Source organism: Trichogramma pretiosum, unplaced genomic scaffold (genome assembly GCF_000599845.2).
Source record: "Trichogramma pretiosum strain Unisexual culture from Peru unplaced genomic scaffold, Tpre_2.0 scaffold48, whole genome shotgun sequence".
NCBI classification, from domain to species: Eukaryota; Metazoa; Arthropoda; class Insecta; order Hymenoptera; family Trichogrammatidae; genus Trichogramma; species Trichogramma pretiosum.
Window position 1 is genome coordinate 1122368 of NW_019641228.1, and position 18238 is coordinate 1140605.

General features: G+C 33.8%; 1 protein-coding gene across 1 annotated transcript; it reads right to left on the reverse strand.

Moving 5' to 3' along the window:
* Positions 1 to 783: 783 nt before the first annotated feature.
* Positions 784 to 17999, reverse strand: LOC106648235 (scavenger receptor class B member 1). Its single transcript, XM_014364960.2, has 6 exons — positions 17629 to 17999; positions 10921 to 11258; positions 6902 to 7396; positions 5766 to 5964; positions 4540 to 4748; positions 784 to 1220 (listed from the first exon to the last, which is right to left on the reverse strand). The coding sequence occupies exons 1-6, from the start codon at positions 17684 to 17686 to the stop codon at positions 966 to 968; spliced, it is 1554 nt and encodes a 517-aa protein (XP_014220446.1). The 5' UTR covers positions 17687 to 17999; the 3' UTR covers positions 784 to 965.
* Between the last annotated feature and the right edge of the window lie 239 nt (positions 18000 to 18238).

Here is an 18238-nt window from a genome sequence, read left to right on the forward strand (position 1 = left end):
TTCTTCATTCTAATCTAAAAGTACCGTTCGCGTATGCGATTGTACGTTTTTGTTATGCCCTTGTGGCCTCCCAGTGCCGAGTCGTGGCCCTCTTGTATGGTGCGTAGTCGGTCTTTCGTCTCGGGGGTGTCGATGAGGCCCACGCATAACGTGATGGCCACTGTCCCTCTTAGATTCGTCTTTTTTTCGCATATAATTAAATTTGATTAGGTTATTGAAAATAATAAAGTAGTATAATTAAATTTAGTTAAGATTTTATTAAACAAATAATTCCTAAAATATATATAAAATTTAATATATTTTCTTTAAAACAACGAATTTTTTTTATGAATATTCAAAGGTCTAAAATATTTCAGCAGATTTTATAAATTTTTTCAATCGCAACAAACGTTTTAATTAATTAATAAGAGCTACAAAGGTTTTTAATTTGATATAAAGTCGGTTAAAATGCATTGAAAGTGTAGTTCAAAGAATATCGTAAACAAATGTTAATCTAAAATGAAGCAGTACGTATTATAGTATCGTTGACCATGTTTCAAAAAAGCTTGCTTATTCAGCTACTAGTTTGTAACTTTCTGCTTTTTTAATTTACATTAGTGTTTTGAGAACTTTTTTTCGTATTTCAGAGGTTATAATGAGATAATCTTGTCAATAGTTTTATTTATTGATACATTTAATATTTATTTTATCATTGTAATTTGGATGTATAAATAAAACTTTTGTGAGCTTTAATAGAAAGTTTTTCAATAATTTTCCATATCATAATGTTAATAATTTGGTTTTATTGATTCATTTTTCCCCTTTTTTATAGAATAAATTTTTTTTTTTCTATATTTTTTTTATGATAAATAATTACATTAACCGTTGTCCCTTTTTCCTTACCCATCCTCAAAAAGTATAAATATATATTAACTCTTCAAACTTTAATGCTCCTAAGACTTCTTTGGTGCATCAACATTCATTATTTAGAAAAAAATTCCTTGACTAGGATTTTGAAACTCTGAAGCCAAATTTTTGTTAGGTTTCGTTACAGATATTGGTGCACTTAAATGCAATTTTTCTTGTCGATTTGCTGCACGAATCAAGCAAAAAATTGCACTAAAGAATATAATACAACCAATTGAGGCTAAGACACTTGTTATCACTGTATGAGCAATCGGAGGTAAATCCACTGCAATTTTTAGTAACGAAGTCACTTTATCTGGTAACTGATCAATACCCTGAAACAAAATATATAATTTAAAATTTTAAAAATTATCAATCACATCCCAACAAATTTAAATCATACATTTTTAACTTTATCATTCATTAATATATTGAGATTGAAAAAATTTCCTCATTTTTTTTCTTTATTTTTTTTATTTACAATCTATCAATAAAACAATAAGACAATAAGTAAATAGCTTGAGCGCTGCGTACATTACAGATAAAATGTTGGGGTCTGCTAGATGGGCTAATCATTATCAGCTATTTTTTAATAAAATTAGTTTAGTTGTTTAAGGCAATTGGACAGAATCAAGCTAATTTACAAGCTATGTAGTTTTTTGAGCCTTGTCCTCAGGATTGGTCGCGACAAAACAGACGCTAGCGAATTTGAGGGTAAGTAGCAATTGGCGTTTGCATTCCTCAAGATTTCTATTAATCTCCTCCAAGCTATTGGGAATTTAGAGGTCTCTGCGGATCACCTCGTTAGGCCGGCAAACCAGGGTGCGCCTACTAAACAGCGAAGTACCTTAGCCTGAAAATGCTCAATAACGTGAATGTTCGAGTTTGCCGCTCTACCCCAGAGCTGAAATTCGTACGTCTATGCTTCAGAATTGCTTTGTTGATCAGGACCTTATTCTCCAGCGACAGGGCCAATTCCCAACAACCAATATAGCGAGCGCGACCCAAGACCTAACTGCTCCCTTTTAGCCCACATGTGTGACCCCACTTCAGTCGACAGTCTAGGTGCAGTGTAGGTGCTACCGGGCCTTTTTATTCGCCTTGCAGGGCGTTGCCGTCGAAATACTTATTATATTCGGGACCCACCCGGCCTTACCGTGTCTCTCGAGGAGGTTCAGACCTCTCACCGAGTTGGGCCTCCTGCTGGGGTGCCCGTCACTCCATCCTGAACTTCGTTACCTGAAATTGGTCTTTCAGGGCTATGCTTACGAAACAAGTGATTCTCAATTTACACACAATACTTTATTGCTTACAGCTAATCGCTAATTTACATATTACTGCCCACGAGGACTCACTGCGTCGCATCATGTCTTCGGGCGATCTGCCCCCGACTCTGGGCCTTATCTCGCCCGTGTCCTCGCACTGGTACAGCCCGGCCGATATTCTCACATCCAAATTAGACACTTGCTCTTCAGGCACATTCTTGCACTCGCTGACCGAGTACCTTAAAATTACTTTCTCTCTTCGGTGCCTGATGTTGAATCTAACAAACTTAACTTCCGGAGAACTCTCAAGCCCACACAGGCCTTCAGAAGCCTTACGAAAGTGATTGCGTGTGTGATCATCAGCCCAACTTTAACTTTTACGGTCGAACACACACCCAAAATAGGCCAAACCTCAGGGCTTCTTCACGTCTGGTTTATGTATACTGATTATTTCCACATCTGTTTTCACTTTGAGAGAAAATGGCACAAGCCTAAGCACGCGTTGAATACAATAGTTAAGTATTTTGCAGCAATTTGTGGGCGCTCCTTGGTAATTTTTCCCGTTGATTGTTCATGGCCTGGTGATTTTGTTGCTTTCATGCTTTGGCTTATTCTCTTGACCTTTTTAATATCTACATTTATATGGAATTTTTATTTGCGTTTGGAAATACCTTTTACACACACCAGAGATCGAAAGCAGTAGTTGTTATTATGCCAACATTTTATGCATCTAGAGCATTGGAAAATGATCTTCAACTTTCGGGAAGCTTCGAAATACCTAGTACTGCATACGATTGAGATTAACCCATTAACGACCAAAATACTTGATTTTTTTGTTGGTTTCCGCAGCGATTTTTTTTATAGTTTAGGCCTTGACACAGACCTATTTCGATGTAAAATTCAATGCCCTTTCAGAGCATGAGCTCAAAATTTTGATTTTTTGCGCAATAAAAAAGTTATAGCTACTAAAACAAAACAAACGTAAACATTTTTGCAAAAATTCAATTTATCGATTTATCGATTTATCTAATTGAAAGACGATTTGGCACGATTTTCACGTGATAATTCACCTGACTTTTCAACTGATTTTTTCCAGCACGGTTATTAATTATCCTCGTAGATCAGTTCAAAATCTGCGGTGATACACCGACGAAACCTCGCGGATGTTTCGAGCGCGTGCTCGTGAACAAGTCCAAAATCTACAATGATTGAACAAAAATCAACTTAGATCAGTTCAAAATCAGCATTGCATTTTTTTCAAACAATGATCAATCCACGTGGAATCCCTGTATAATCCACGTGGAATCCCTGTATGATCCTCGTGGATAATCCACGTGGATATCCATGCAATTATTTTCAACTGGGTTGTTACAGCTGATAGTAGCGGAACACATAATGATTGTGTATGCGTATATCACGAGAATGTAAAATTAATGTTAGAAGCCATTAATCTAAAATAATTAACGACGGGAGATGATTCCCCATTAAATTACAAAGATTGCATAAAAAAAATAGTATGTCAAGAACCATCTGATAAATGCTTCTTGGGAGGTTGTTTAGACTGCTTAGACAAGTTTCCGATTCTTCTCGAAATTATTTCAAAAGGTTTGAATAAAAAAAAATAAAAAAAAATTACAATATGATAAAAATAAAAAAAAGAAAAAAATAAAAAAATACAATATGAATCGCTGTACGTAAACTAAAGAAACGATAAAAGTCACGGACTTTCTTGATACGGAGTCAGGGTTGGTTCGAACCCTTTTGTTGTCAGATAATACAGATGACAATTCGGCTGTCACCATCTTAATTGGATTTTCCCTTTTCTCTATTATGTTTACCAGTTATGTTACTCTGTTGTGAGCAAAAAAAAAAAAAAAAATACGTCTGGTCATATCCGATACTTTTCATCTTATTATTAAGGGCTTATTTATTTTTTATCTTTCATTTACAGTATTAGGCTGTGAAAGTAAAAAAAATTTTTTTTTTCAAATACACATGATAACCCCTTTCGATACCCTATTTGAAAGTATTTTATCCAGTTAAATACTTAGAAACAGTTAAGTACAGTGATATGGAGTGTAATGACCCTCTACGTAAGCTTTAGACACATCTAAGCTATACCTATCGTAGAATTCCAAGAGAGAGCATCAATCTATTGTGACCTATGTGGTTTCATTTTGTTCGATAGTCAATTGGCCATGGTCGCAACCAAAAGCTAGACATAAGGTGAACAGTTCATCAACAGTTCAAAAAGGTTATCATGTGTGTTCTTGAAAAAAATTATTTTTCACTTTTACAGCCTAGTACTGTAATTGAAAAATGGAAAATAATTAAGCCCCCTGTTAGCTCTTAATGCAACTGTAAGTTTTATAATTTTTTTCATACTTACGTCTTCAAACCATATTAATGGGAAAACTATATCGGGAAAAGTTGCAACTTGCTTAATATCTTTGACTTGGCTGACCGCTATGTTAATTTGTATTCTTGCTCTTGCTCTCAAAGCAGTTCCCATTATAGGCTGTACGTCAATAAATAATTGATGCTTCTCTGCATCAGGGGTTGTTATTCCTATGAAAGCATCCCTCAATGTAGGATCACCTGAAATGATATTAGTATTAAGAAATATATTGGCATTTTTTTATTTGAGAATTTAAATTAATCTGAATAAGGTCATTAAAGTCTCTTTGCGTTTAAGTCAGCAGTATGGTATATTTTTTAATACCATTATTCTATGTGTTCGTGACATTAGGTTAGCATACGAGAAGGAATTTTACTCTAATTTTTTTGGGTGATTATGACAAAATTATTGTAACATTAGATGAAGAATTTAAATTTTTAGTCAAAAAATCAGCTTCAAACTCATTAAAAACGAAAAATAGCATAAAAGTCCAAAAATAAACTTATTCATTCAAGTATATAATTTAAGTTCGCTCAAGATTTTTTGTATGAATAAAATAATTTTGTCGATCTTGGTGAGCCAATTGTATATGTTTTTTTTGAACGATTTTATTGTTAGAAAAAAACACTTATAACACGACGTTTTGGCGAGAGATCCTCGCCCTCATTTTTGACCCGTTGAGTTGACAGAGAATCGGCCCATAGTACATTAAGTCATCACATGACTCAATTTATTTCTATGTTGGTATTATTCAATGTATCCTTAGCCATATGCGCATTCTCAATCAAGTATAAGATATTTTTGACTTCATAAAAACCTGTAGAAAATTTGAGGTTTTGTGATTTTATACTCAAAATAAGCGAAAACATTTCCAACTTGCTTACTAAATCAAACTACCGAGAATAAATCGTTGAAATTTTTAATAATTTGTATCAAGACCATATGAGAATTTCGAAAAAAAAACCCATATTTTTGTGACAATTGAAAGGTACCTTTGTTAAATTTTTCAAATTTTTAGAAGAAAAAGAAGTTAATATGATTTGTAGCGCTTAGGAGCGACCTAGGTTTCAAAAATCTTCTGTTGCGCACTATTTTTCTATGAAATATAACATACGGAAAGCGCATCTAAACTTTTATGATGTAATTAGTATAATTTAAAAATTTTTATCATACAGTAAATTTTTCAGGAAAATTGCGCATTGTAAAACGTTACTTACCTAAATAGAAGTGAGGGAAACTGAGAAGAATTGGTGAGTCATACTGGCAGAGTGAAACATTGAATGTACCTTCTGGAGCGCAAGGTGGTCCTGAAGGACAAAAACACTGTTGAGATGGCACACGTTGTGGTGACGAAAATACGTCTATCGCTGGAACGAATCTAAATCCAGGAACTCCAGCTGCGGTTGTAACTTCATGCTGTAATTAAAAAATTACATGGCTTTAACTTGGTTACATACATACTTATAGCATTCGTATCTCAAGCTAATTTATATTAGACTCGTCAGTCTTTTTAAAATGTCGCTGTAAATTGTCGAATTATCGCGCGCTGACTCAATTAATAGTAAACGCCTAGCTATTATTAAGAACTCGATAAACTTCCAAAGCTCTATCAGAAAAGCAAAAAATTTTAATAATTACATTAATTTTCATCGTTATGAAACTGAATGATTTTTTAAGAATATTTTAAGATAATTATCAGCCTCGGCTTCGCCTCAGATGATAAATTGCACGTGTTTTGAGCCTTTCCAATTTTTTATACCCTAGGTGCAAAATGTACTATTATGTACTATTTTTTGAATAGATTCTTTTCCGCCGTGTATTATGGACAGCCATTTAATTTGGCCAAAACCGTGGCCATAATAAGCGGATTCCACTGTATATTCATTGCGAATTAAACATATTTTTTTCCCATTGTTGAAATAATAATTAGTTTAGCTTGCTTTCGAGTGAATGCTTGAGTGCTTGTGAGTTATATTAAACTTATTATGAGTCATATTGATGTGTGTACTTTAGAGGCATTGGTTTGAGACGTAAAAATCACGTTAAAAAATGATAATAATAAACGAAATTACCGTTACGAAGTGGGAATACACAAAAAGTAAACACACGACATGATATCGAAACGATAGACAAAAAGTATTTCAATGAAAGCTGACTTGGGCCAGTGTCGAGCTGTCAACAACTGAGTTGTATAGTTCTTGAACCCCTAATCATCGAAAAGTGATCACGAGATGTTTAAGGTGGACTAGAATATAGAAGTTCGTAGGATCCCTGGTTATGCATGTTCACTCCGACTACGTCCGTATGTAAGGAGTGTTACAAATTATTAAAAAATAATATTAAGATATATTACCTTATATACAAGTGGTAAAACTCTGCAGAGATCTTTATCGAATATTTTCAAGACGGTATTTTTGGTTATCTGAGGAGGAAAAATGCTACCATCGCTTCCCATGACTGTATCACATTGTGGTGAATTCCAATGGCCGAAAAAATTTTTACCGTTCCAATTATCAAGAAGTCCATAGTGAGTTATATCATTCTTTCCAGTGAATATCGTATAGTTATCTTTGCTAGTGCCATTTTTTTCATAAAATAATCCAAATTGTTCGTATGGAAGCTTTTGATCTGGAACTACGTCTTTCGCAAGTTTCAGCAGACTATCTTCATATCCCCATAGTAGTTGTCCCACAGTAACCTCAACAAATGGTTTTATCTTAAGAATATCCATAATTGAAGCCATTGCTAATCGAAGGAATCGAGCAGCATTCTTCGATTGTGAAGTCGCTGACAACATAGGAACATTAGGTACAATAACTACATCTTCTTCAGAGCGACCTGATAAAGTCTAAGAAACAGAAACAATTAAATTTCAGTGATATTTTCAAAAATATTATATTTAATGACTTTTATCTATACCATGAAAGTAACAATTTTTATTTTGAATTTTAAAATAAAAGTAAGCTTTTCCTCTTATTACGTTGCGCGAGAGTGATTATTCCCATGAATAAGTTAGACTACATAGTAGTATTTTTGTTTTGTTTTGACTTAAAAATAACCAAAGTTTCGTAAAAAAAGAAGTGGTCAGTGTTTATAAATATACAGTGGAGACCGTTTACAATGAGATTCATGGAACCGTCGAAAAGTTCTCGTTATATCCGACATGAGCATTAATCACGCCATTTTTTTTGTTATTTAGCATTTTTATTCATTTATCAAATCCGATGATTATTATATGTACTGATTATTCATTTACAGAATCATAATCGTGCGCACGTATGTCACCGATTTTGACGCGGTTTGGTATGTTATAGTACATGGTAAAAAGGTCCCAAAACTAAAATTTTAGAGGGGCCAAAAGGTAGCTAATTCGAGCGCCGCACCAAAACAGTATCTTGTTCAAACGCAGTGGCAAGAAAGTTTTGGCTAGCTGAATTGAGATTGGCAACTCAGCCGTAAATGATAAAATTTTGTTTCAACATTCAACATTCAACATTTTATTCTAGTTTCCTCTCAGAGCTTACACAATTCTTCATAAGTGGCAAATTGAGTCGATAACACGGTGAGATTTATTTGTTTGCTTGCATTACAAATAGATGAAAATCTTTACACTAGCTCAATTGTTTTTTTTTCTTTTTTGCTCAAATACAGAACAAAATTTTATCATTTACGGCTACGTTGCCAACCTAAAAAGCAAGCAAAAACTTTCTTGCCACCGAATTTGAACAAGGTACTGTTTTGGTGCCGCGCTTGAATTAGCTACCTTTTTGCCTCTGCGCGCGAGTTAAAGTATCCTTTATGCTGCAGAATTGGAAGCAATACCTTCCTGCACTGGGGCGACGATATACAAACATTTGTTGTGAGTTCAATGTAGTTTCTAAATATGTGAGCTAAATTGTTCTATGACTATTGGTTCAAAATCTCGTTTTGACGCCTAGAACAAAGTTTCCTTGATGAGGAAGCAATTATGGGAAAAACGTATGCCCGTGGGAATCTAGCAGAAGGAGAGGTAAAAAATAAAAATGCCATGTTAAACGTATGTATCAACGGAGAATCTAATGGTGATTAGATTTGAACCTCGACACAACCTTAAAGCTACAAAAAACCTAAAAGATCGATCGATATAATTTTTTTTTTATATTTTGTGTTGATTTCTCTAAATTTGACCTGCAAATATCCTTGACGGCAAGTTGATAGAAGAATTAAACTTCGTTTGAATTCATGATTCTACAAAGTACAAGCATATGTGTTCCCAGATTTTTTTACCGTTTTTTTCTAAATTTTATCATCAAATAACCTGGTAAATGAAAAAAAATCTTGCAAAACTAACGCCAGATTCGTATTTAGCGACTCCAAAAGCATAAAGTTTTCTTGGTCACGTGGGTGGAACTGAACTTCTTTTTTTTATGACTGTGTTATTTATATACATTTACACGAGAAACTTACGATCAAAAATCATATTTATTACCTCATAATCCATTAAAAATGAAAAATAGCATTAAAATATAAAAATTATTTGTTAGTAACTAGCAAATACAATAAAATTAATATGGGTAAAAACGTGAATAATGCCCCAGCGCCACACGCGGGCAGCAAACGGCCAGATTGCTCAGTTTTTAAGGAGGCTCTTTCGCTGCAATGTTTTTTACATTAAGCGTGCGGAGAGCTAATGCATGGTGCAGCGCGCAACGTACTGCGCATGTGCTGTGCCACTAGTCGCGAGCAGTCAGCAGAGTAGTATAAGAATTTTTTTATTATATAATTGTTAAATATTCATTAACAAATTTATTTAAAGAATGTTAGTGTTAATATTTTTTTAATAAAAGAATTTTTTTACAGAATTTATACTATTTTTTTTTTAAGCGCATTTGAATTTCACGCGCTTTCGTGCGCACTGCATTGCTGCTGGCTGCTTCGAGTCGCCCCCCAAAATTGACCATATAAAGTGGATTATCTTCTTAGAATGGTCAGCTACCCCTATTTTTTTTACAGGAAACGATTCGTGAAACTCTAACGAATCAATTGATATAAATTTTTTGAGGATGTAGAATTTTTTACAAAAGTTATTAACGAAACAAGATCATTTCCTATACAAGTCCATGTTAAAATTGCAATTTTCGACAGCATTTTTCTCGGAAACGAGTTCAGCTACCCCCATTTTTTTTTCTTCCTACATAAGTGTGAGGCTCTAACGAATTGATTGATATAACTTATATGAGGATGTAGAGTTTTTATCAATATCGAAAGAGCCTCCTTAACTCGCTCGCAAAGGGTTAAATAAAATTCAGAAAAATAAAACAACATATTTTTTCGATAGGTTTTTACCTTAGCTTTCTACTGGTGAGGTCAAAAATTCAAAACCATGCCTCCATAACCTCAAAAAATAGACTTGAAGATAAAACACGCTGTAACTTCCAGTTCAAATCCGGTCGTCTTTTTGGATAGATAGATCAAAAGATTTTGCGATTTTACATAAGAAATGACTAAAAGAAAGGGACTTTTTCGATTTTCTCGAGCGGTGAAGAGGGAAAGAGCAAGTGGTCGGCCGTTTTCGAGCGCCGCGGCCTGATTTATCGCTACACTTTACGTTTCTTTACCTTTCACGCATTAGGCTTTCACCATAAAAAAACAAATACATGCTCTTTGTGTATTTTTTTCTCATCTTTCCAATGGTGCTATTAGTTTTTGGAATCGTGGCTTTGTTTTGCGAATAGAACGAAAATAATGAAACTATTAATCAAAACAGTTAATTTATTTGTTCAAAAAAGCAATTTTACCAAAAACTAATAGCACCATTGGAAAGATGAAAAAAAAAATACAAAAAAAACATGTGTTTGTTTATTTGTATGGCTAAATCCTAACGCGTGATAAGTACAGAAACGTAAAGTGTAGCAAAAAAATACCCGCGAAGTCTTTCGATTTAGCTACTCAAAAAGTCAATTGGAGTTGAACTCTGGAAGTTATAACGTGTTTTATCTTCAAGTCCATTTTTTGAGGTTAAGGATGCATATTTATGCACTTTCGACCTCACCAGTAGAAAGCTTAGGTAAAAACCTATCGAAAACGTATGTTAGTTTATTTTTTTGAATTTTATTTAACCCTTTGCGGGCGAGTTGAAAACTGAGCAATCCGGCCGTTTTCGCTGCCCGCGCGTAGCGCTGGAGCATTATTCACGTTTTTACCCATATGTTCTTTCAAAGACAAAAATATAACTTTGCAATAAAGTGCAAAAATATAAAAGTGCAATAATGTTTATAATGAATGACCAATTAAATCATTAGGTGAACAATTGTATATTGTTCTTCAAAAGAGCACAATATTCAAAGGAGATGAATTATGTTAAAAGCATAGATTTATAATAATCTTACGTACCTCAGAGAATACAAATTTCTTCTTTACATTATAAGTCACAGTGTCGTTCGAATTAAATTTCACATTTACTTTTTCCCAAGTTTGAAGATAAATGTAGGGTCCAACTTCATCTAAAATAGGTTTTTGCCCGTTATTGAGAAATTCTTCGGCATTTGTGACGTTGTATATATAGACATGCATTTGCGGTGTGACAGGTGGATCTTTCCACCAATAAAACGTGCGTCCACCTTCTCGTAATGCAATTTCATGATGAATTATATAATTAATGATACTAGGAAAGGTAACAGCTATGATTCCAGCCGCGATAACGATCAGTAAACCAAATATCACAGCCACCCCTAAAAATATCAAAAATAATTTAGTAAATTTTTCTTTCTACTAAGTTTGCAATTTTTATTAATTTAAGACACAATTTTTCAATGAATGAATAGTTATTATGAATTGCACTTTAAATATAAAACTTGAGCTTGAGAATGTATTATTATAACGGTGAACCTGATATACCTTATAAGTCGAGTGCTTACTCGGTCGGGTTACCGACGAGTCTACGCGTTTTTAACGACAACTCGACATGAGACAATTCGCCCGCGGACAACTCGAATGTGCGACATCTCATTCTGTGACACTCGACCCCGTGACAAGTCAACACTCAAAAAAAAAAAAAAAAACAAAAATTAAGTAAATGTAAAAAAAAATTATTAATAATAGAGTATGTAAAAAAAGAATAGCAACAAAGTTATGTTACTTAAAACACGACATATAATAAAATTGTCATAAAACCAAAACATAAAGTCACCATGAACGATTGAAAGTAATAGCAAACAATGAAAAACTTAACTGAAACACGATATAAAGTTATTAAGGAACATAATCACTTTTTGTACAAGCTGAAGGTAACATTAAGAGCAACATTGTTCAAATACGATAATACGTGTTTTTTGTTATAATCAGACACAACATTTAATAAACGAGAGTCCATTTCTTCGTAAGTTCTTTGTTGAGAGGCTTTTTTAATTTTGAGAGAGTAGGGGAACACACTTTGTACCGATACACAAGTAATACCGATCGCAAACAAAAATTAAATTTTTTCGAAGTCGAGATGTCGCTAGGTCGAGCTGTCAAGGGCGAGTAGTCGCACTGAGAGATCAAAGGTCGACTTGACGTGGAGGCGAATTGGCGCGCTCCCGTTACCGACATAATCTCCGTGCGACATAATCTAAGCGACAAAATCTTAGGAGACAAAAGATCAAAAAATAACCCAAAATAAACCAAAATAACCGAGTAAAGTAATAAAATAATATTGATAGATACTTATAAAACATAAAAAAATATTAAAAAATACGGCAGAGATTTTGTCGCCGGAGATTTTGTCAGCGGAGACCACGTGTGAACTTTGGCGTAATTAATTGAAAAAATGGCAAGTTAGGATCGTAATCTAGTGGGCAAAAAGACAACGCATTCAAATAAAATATTTGATAAAATTGATTTGAAGATAAAATGAGCTAAAAAAAAAGAAAAATAAGAATTAAGTCAAACAAAAGATTAATAATTAATATACTGAAGTTGTTTTTGACTATCAGTAGTGTAGTAGCAGCAGAGCGTTAGTACTTACAAAGTACTTACAATAAAAATGCGGGACACTATCCACGGATTCCATCCTCTTGTATCGCTATACTAAAATTGTGTTTGCAAGGATTTTAACGTAATGACATTTCCTCGGTTCGGATCGTCAATTGAAATAAAAAGTTAAAAAAATGTGTACAAGCAACTTAGTTAATGGAACCTTAATTGACGTTAAAGAAAGAATTAAAAAATATATATACAGTGAAATCTTTCTATAGTGGACACCCTAAAAACCTGGAAAACTGTCCGCTATTGGGAAGAGTAGGAAAGGAGGAATATAAAAAAACAACATTTTTAACTATATAATTTTAAATGCTTTCTTTGGCGTCAATTAAGGCTTTATTAACTAACCTACTTGTTAAGTTGTAATTACGTTTTTACGTTTGTCAGTTGTAAATTGTCTCGGTGAGGTCCAGCATTGTCCATAAATGGAAGTACTTTTCGTCCATCATCAATATGAAATACGTTATACGCAATTTTCTTGCATATTGTTGTTAAAAATTTGAACAATAAAAAAAAACTGTTGTTATAATTTTTTGAAGTGTAACTTCTATACGCGCGTTGGGTATGGGAGGTCAAACTGTGAAAAACGAGCTTCCGTACGGGCGGTCGTACGGATTTTTCTTATTTTTATGTGATATATACATGTCTCAACACATAGTAACACATATAGTGTCACACATGCAAAACTCTAACCAGACTGAGAGAAGAAGCGCAAGAGGTGTGAAAACAATCCGGACGATGCTGTGAGAAAAAGACGAAAACGACGCTTCTGGTTCTCGAACCCCTAATCACCGTAAGGTGGACGGGGGATGTACGGAAAAGACACAGATGTAGCAGAGAAGCTGTATAGAGTCCCCACCGAAGTAATGTTTAACGACGGTTTCCAGTGGGGTACTCGTTTCGAAGGGCCACTGGCTGCAGAGTTCACTCTGCCCACGTCAAAAAAAAAAAAAAAAACATGCGAAACCCTACCGGCCTCAGTGGGTATAGTTCTTGCCTGCTGATACAAGGATGTTCCGTAGGGCGGTGGTTCGATCCCCACCGGGCGAATTTTCAAGGCACGTTTATTTGCCTGGTGTGGTCGAGCCCGGGCCCGAAGTGGAGCGGGCACCACGCAAAAAAGAAGACTCGGGCTATGTCATCAGCTTCCGAAGCGGTAAAAACACCCCGATCACTGCGCGAGCTGAAAACGAAGAGGATAAACATTAGTAGGAGCCCGAGGCGAGGACACAAGGCTGGCGATAGACGGGGTACACAACACTCCAATGATGAAGTCAGAAGCGAAAACTACACTCACAAGATGGCAACATAAAGGAGTATCAAAAACTCACCGGGACTCACAGGGTAGCGCGGGAAGCGAGAACCACACTCACAGGATGGCACTGGGCAGCGAGTTCTAATGCTTAACTCAAGAGGAGATGCTAGCAATGTGTGACCACGCAAAAAAAGACGGCTCCGAAGGCGGGACACGACAATCGAGAGATGGCATCACGCAGGGTACGGAGGTTCACCAAGCAGAACAAGATGAGTCCCTGAACCCCTAATCGTCGTATATCACTATGCGACGGACGGGGGATGTATGGAAACGACGAATATCGAAGTAGCAGAAATGCTTAACTAACCCCGGTCTCACCGAAGCAATGCCTAGCGGCGGTTACCGGGGAGAGTCCGAATGGGGTGGTGTAGGAAAAAAAAACATGTAAAACCCTGTCAAAATCATATTCATGGTAATACTTGTGTAAAAACACATACAATAAGAAAAATTTTCAAGAAATTCTAAAAAAATATTAAGATACGAAATTTCATAGTATATATTGGACATACATAAGACATTTTTTTGAATCAAATTTTGTTTATTTGCAATCTATCTAGATATAGACAATTATCAAATAAATTTAACAACAATACAGAAGTCACAGTTCCAAAAGTCATAAATAAATTTTGTCCGACAACAAAGATTCTTATGAAATAGCTCAGGAGCTAGATATAGGAAAATTCAATTAATGAAGACTTTACTTTAAATAATACAGTGTATTTCGATGTAATATTTCACGAGGAAATAGGAGTCAACAGATAGTTAGTAGCGCAGGCGCTCGTATCGAGTCGTCTTGCGTCGAGCGTCGCCGTCTGTGTCAGCCAATCAGAGACCGTTTTACGATGCTTCACTTTGAGGTCTATCTCTTTTTTATAAGTAAATAAATAATAATAAAATAATAATAAAATAAAATAAATAATATAATGAAGAGATTTTTTTATAAGTAGATACAATGCTCCAACGTACCCAGCTGACTATATGATGCATTTAATGCTTTCAATTATACACTTATATAAATACTTATGAATTGCTTTCACTTACATTCTTGAAAATTGCCGTTTGGGCCTCATGCGATCGTAGCCCGAAACCCAAATAAAAATATTAATCAATCAATCAATCAATCAATCTCTCTTTTATTCGCTCGCGCTTTATTGTTCATGAATGTTGCTCGATCAACAACAAGTGAAAAGGGGAATAACTGTGAACTAAGCACAGTATTAATTGTGTGGGTAAGAATTAAAAATTTTTTAATAAACATGTGCACGGGATCCACGGTTTTTTCCTTAATTTTAGTATTTTATAGGATATGTCAAAATAGTTGAAAGCTGTAGTTATAGATTTTGAAACGATAACGCGCTCCTAGAATTCATACTTCTGTCTAAAGTGAGGTTATGGAGAGTTGTAGCAGCCGAATTAAAGATCAAATATAGGCTCAAAACGTCTTAATTAACTAATTGCAAGTAAACAGACAGACTGTTTTGCATACGACTTTTTTCTAACTATATACATGGCCGATTCTCTGTGAAATCGAATGTCCAAAAAAATATTTTTTCTGCCAATATGAAAAACTAGTTGTATTTGATGTCAGATTTGTTCAAAAAAATTTTTGGAAAAATTGGGGCCTTCTATGACACATTTTCAGAGGCCCATCGAGGCAACTCGAGTTCGAACCGGACTTTCATTTCCTAAACTATGTAAAAAGCTTCCCAAAGATGTCAACTACTGCCTGATAAAGTTTTGTAATGGGTCTTAAAGTTTAACGCAATGTAGACAACAATGTGTGTCAAAAAACGTGCAAAAAAGGTCAAAAATAGGTCAAAAATGCCTAAAATCACCAAAAGCAGCCGTTTTCAGTCTGTAGTCAGTCCGGTTCGAACTCGAGTAGATTTCTTGTTTTGTGTTTTTTTCAACTTTTGAGAGCTTTTCACTTTACTAAATAGCTCCAATCACTTTGGCATACTTTTTTTCTGAAAATTTGGACAATTTCCAACAAAAAAGTTGCTCGGCACTTTTACTTTTGAATCATTTTACCCTGATCCAGGAATTATTTGAATATTTGTGATCTTTCATGAATTTCACAAAAACCCTTAAATGGCCAATTTTGGGCCTCTGAAAAAGTGTCATAGAAGGCCCCAATTTTTCTAAAAATTTTTTTGAACAAATCTGACATCAAATACAACTAGTTTTTCATATTGGCAGAAAAAAAATTTTTTTGGACATTCGATTTCACAGAGAATCGGCCACGTGTATAAAGATTATTTTGATCGCATCCGATACCTGAAACTATTTTGCATACACTTTTAAACATTTTTTAAAGGTTCGGCCCCATAAAAGCCCTATGTTATTGTCCGATCTCCTTCCGCCATCTTGGCTCAAAAATTTCTACCACTCATTTCCCAATAGGCAGCATAGCATTTATGAGTGAGGGCGCCACTGCTGCCCATATTAATTTTATGGGCCTAAAAAACAGCCCTGGGCGAAACTTCAGGCTAGTTCGAAAAGAGAGCGTGTTAAAAACGATGACAATGCCTAATTGCGTGAACCAGGCCTATACTTTCTGTACATTTTATGTATTCCTGAAAATTGGCTAGTATTTTGTACATAATAAATTCATTTTGCGTCTAGGTCTGATTTTTAGATTTAATACTATAATTATTTACGAATTTATGACTTACATTTTTATTTTGAAAAGGTGTTTGTATGAACGTAAAATGAGTAAAATAAAGATTTCAAAGTCTTTTAAAAGCAATTAGCGTAAAATTTAAAATTAGGAAAAATAATTTGGTTGCTGGGAATAGATGTTCAAGTTTAAAAAAAATAAAAACTATTTATAATAGAATTTATATTATTGTACTGAGATTTTGACTCATAGACCTTTCCTGATTTCTCAACTGAGATTTATCAATTAAGTTAATTATTACCAAAACTCAATATATATTTTAATACATAAAGAAAAGAAAAATATTTCGTAATATTTTTTCATTTTCATTTAGCAAACGTTTAGATAACACACCGAAAAATAACAAAACAAATTTTGAAAAAAAATATGCCGTGGAAAGACTTATTGCGGGAAGGATCATTATAGGCCACTTATTTCTATAAAAACAATATACAGTGAAAGTGAGCATTCAAGAAAATTGTGAAATAAGGACCACGTTGTAGTAACATTAGTTTCCAATATTCTGTTTTTTGTTTAGAACTGTGAAAGTAAAAAAAATTTCGATCAAATTTCAATTTTGTTGATTATGCAAATTTGTTCGCATATATAACAATTATGGTGGTTGAATTGACAATGATTTAAAATAATTTTTAATAATTATATCTTTAATATTCGTCCATAAGCGACGCAGTATAAATTAACAAATAAGATCAAACGCGCATTAAAATATCAAAGAGTTAAAGTTGCGTGCTTCAAAACATTCAGAAATAATTGAATATTTCTTCCATATGTTCGAATTTAAAAATATTAAGTGGTATTGGATCGTTATTTTAAATATTACATAAATGAAAAAAAATTGTTCAAATCGTTATAACTGATTAGTATTAGTTTTTTCTTGATGCATAGATATTTTTGATTAGCCTTGATCACTATGCAAATTTAAAATTGTTTAAATATTACTGACCTATAGTTGCATAAATAAAGTATTATAATATGAATTTTCCTCGAAGTTTACGTCAAATTTAACAACAATTTAATTGTTAAAAGAAAAAATTGTTAGTAAAAAACGTTGCTTCAAGGAAATATTATTGACATGTATATTACTTACACCAACGACGTAAGAATCCTCCTTGGAGCTTGGTACAAATATTTCGTTGCATTCTCATATCAAACTTTGTTAATTGTTAAACGTTTTTGTGAGCATAAAGCAGTTTTTTTATCAACGAAAAATATAATGTTTCAAGGTTTGAATAAAAAATGTTCTATTTCCAGAAATATTAACCAATACCAGTATTATAATATTCCCAAAAAGTTATTATAATACGCACTTTAAAAATAAAAATGTTCATTCGAATCTGCAAATTATGTCTTAACGGAACAAAACATTTCTACTGAAAATTGTTTATATCTATAAATTAAATTTACCTAAGAAATGTTTTACTACTAAACAATCCAAAACAACGTGTGTTATACACACAGTATGTGCTCACTACTGATTTTTAGCTCTTAAGCTTATCCCTACCTCTAACTCTTTCCTTTTTTGTTCACTTATCAATTTTAAAGGATCTCCTACTCTCTTTTTTTACATTTTCCCCTCCAGGAATTCGAAATATTTTCCATATGAACGAACTCACAAACTGACGTGTTCGTGTGTAAATTAATAATATATATACATATTATATCCTTTCTTTGTATATATCAATGCATTTATATTTGAC